The sequence below is a fragment of the Sitodiplosis mosellana genome, unplaced genomic scaffold (assembly GCF_009176505.1).
Source record: "Sitodiplosis mosellana isolate CC-2019 unplaced genomic scaffold, AAFC_SMos_1.0 Smas_scaffold_5230, whole genome shotgun sequence".
In the NCBI taxonomy this organism is placed as follows: domain Eukaryota; kingdom Metazoa; phylum Arthropoda; class Insecta; order Diptera; family Cecidomyiidae; genus Sitodiplosis; species Sitodiplosis mosellana.
The window spans coordinates 1-2,606 of record NW_022600472.1 but is presented as its reverse complement, the minus strand read 5'-3'; the positions used below and the strand labels follow the sequence as shown (position 1 = coordinate 2,606).

Below are 2,606 nucleotides of genomic sequence, written 5' to 3'. Positions count from 1 at the left end.
AGGGCAATTCTAATTCACGAGGAATTCTAATTTCGGAGGTTTTTTCATTTTCATCAAAAATCCAATAGCAAAACCAAAATTGATAAGGGAAATTGATTGTTTAATCAAAAACATCATAATTCTAATCATATTCGTGCGATACATGCTTATTACAAGTATTTTAATGATGATAAATAGTTTGTTTACAAACGTAGAAGAAAAAAAATGAGTCAAAACAAAACTTATTACTTATGACTGTTTGTGTTTATATAAGGAATATTAATTTTTGATTTTATTTGAAATAATCCGTTAGTTGCTTTTGCTTTGTTGCTTTCGTTGTGTGTGCTGTTACAATATCGGAACGAAGGGATAACAGACTGAATGTATGTTTGATACCAACACTTTCGTTTTGCGCACACCATTCGATTAATTTGTTGACATGATCGATCGCGTCAGAATGTGGAATTTTCACTACAGCCGCTGCTTCTCCTTCTGAGTCAGAACTGTCGACGTCATACAATTCAACGTTTTCTGTTGTGTCATTATTCCATTCTTCGATTTCATTCGTTGCTATTTCACTGTCCGGTGCAATTGAATTCAAAAGTGTTTGAACTTCACCCAAAACGTTTTCGTAATCAACAGTTGGTGCTCTTAATGATGACAATGGAACTAAATCCTCTTCTGTGTAATCATCTTTATCCCAGTTGTTTATCTTTGACCATGAATTTTGCAGAAGAGTGTTCGAGAAATTCGCCCAAACATCTTTCATCATTACGATTGCATCACGAATGTTATGTTCTTTCAAAGCCTGAATAATATTTGTGTTTTCATTTGCAACAACAGACGACAAAAGTAGTTTGCGATAATTCATTTTAAACACGTTTATTGGACTCTGATCCATTGGTTGTAGCACAGACGTAACGTTTGGTGGCAGAGCAATCGTAATTATATTTCCATCGTCAGTTTGCAATTCTTCATGGGCTGGACAGTTATCAATGAGCAAAATTGCTTTCGGCGGCAAATTGTTTTCTCTTGCAAATTCGCGAACCTTTTAATCAAAACAAAATGGAATAAGACAGCATTCACATATGTATACAATTCAATGTATACAAATTAATACAAACCTCCTTAACAAAATGATTGAAAAACCATGCACGAAAAATGTCTCGCGTCATCCAAGCTGATTTTGAATTCGCATACGGCAATGGATTGATGAATCCCTTGAAGCATCGCGGATTTTTCGATTTTCCAATTATGAGCGGTTTCACTTTGTGGGATCCACCTGAATTCGCAGTTAGCATGAATGTCAAACGTTCTTTTGCAGTTTTTCGACCAGGTGCGCTTGTTTCTGATGCACAGACGTATGTTCGTTTTGGCAACATTCGATAATAAATGCCAGATTCATCTGCATTATACAGTTGATCTTCGGTGATATTCATTTCAAGTATCTTTGCATGAAGACGATGGATAAATGGTGTGATAGAAGTCAAGTCCGCCGACAGTTTCTCACCAGCTACGGTCAAAAATCGAATTCCGTGCCTCTTCTTGAAGCCTTCAAACCAACCGTTACTTGCAACAAATGCTGAATCGTCCTTATCAGGATACATTTCCTCGAAAATAGCTTTGGCTTTCACTTTGATAATGTGTGCAGAGATTGGACAGTGTTTGGAACGTTGAAACTCAAACCATTTGTATAATTTTTCTTCCATTTCCACATGATCCGGCTTGTGCAATGACTTCTTTTTAATTTCGTGAACAGTACTCGACACAGCTTCTAATATTTGCGACTTTTGCCCTTTAATATAACTTATTGCAGATTCACTGACACCATAGTCTTCAGCTATCCGTTTTGCCATCACACCGTTTCCCAATTTTTCAATAATTTCAGCCTTTTGTGATAAGGACAGTGTCACTTTCTTTCGTTTTCGATCAGACATGATGACAAATAAAATAAAATGAAATTAAAAATCGATTGACGAGCTGTTGTTATTGTCTTGTTGATGGCTGACAAGAGACTAAATCATAACGCACATAATTTGCGCATTTGCATTCTCGGATTGAACAAGTCCAAACCGATCTGTTCATCGATTATATTTTTGCATGTAATCTGTTTGTGACTTACTACGATTTTTTGATGACTATCGCAGAAATGCACTTATCTGTTTATTTATGTTCAACGAACTGAATATTGAGCAGCTGTTCTTATTGACCGAGTAACAGTAAAATGTATACATACAAATAAGTGTACATAATTGGTGTACACAAATCACAAATCTTATGGCGAATCAAATATTAGACCACTTGTTTTTATCAATTCTGCTTGACCGCTAATAGAATGCAAACTGTATTTTTATCAAGAATTGTCATTATTCTTTATATTTTTATACGATATTCGGTTTATGTTCCATGTAAATTCAAGCAAAAATGAGAAACCTCGCAAATTAGAATTGAACCTCTTAAATTAGAATTTTTCCATACAAATGTTCTAACCCGAAATTCACTTCTAATTTCGGAGGAATTCTAATTCTCCGAGTTCTAATTTACGAGGGCGTACTGTACTTTCCCTTGACACGGTGTGTATGGAAAAGTAAAAATGTCCATTTTAAAGTTTTTCAATTGAAAAAAAT

The 2,606-nt window shown here is 35.0% G+C and overlaps 1 protein-coding gene across 1 annotated transcript; it reads right to left on the bottom strand.

The window, feature by feature from the left end:
- Positions 1 to 271: 271 nt before the first annotated feature.
- On the bottom strand, positions 272 to 1,916 carry LOC129572575 (jerky protein homolog-like). The gene is made up of 2 exons (XM_055452562.1): positions 1,104 to 1,916; positions 272 to 1,027 (listed from the first exon to the last, which is right to left on the bottom strand). The coding sequence occupies exons 1-2, from the start codon at positions 1,914 to 1,916 to the stop codon at positions 272 to 274; spliced, it is 1,569 nt and encodes a 522-aa protein (XP_055308537.1).
- Positions 1,917 to 2,606: the final 690 nt, after the last annotated feature.

Bases quoted from the DNA above. Each gene is read 5' to 3' on its own strand.
- LOC129572575 (XM_055452562.1), bottom strand. From the start codon at position 1,916: ATGTCTGATCGAAAACGAAAGAAAGTGACACTGTCCTTATCACAAAAG. The intron at 1,028-1,103 runs GTTTGTATTAAT...TTTGATTAAAAG, and splicing joins TCAATCATTTTGTTAAGGAG to GTTCGCGAATTTGCAAGAGA.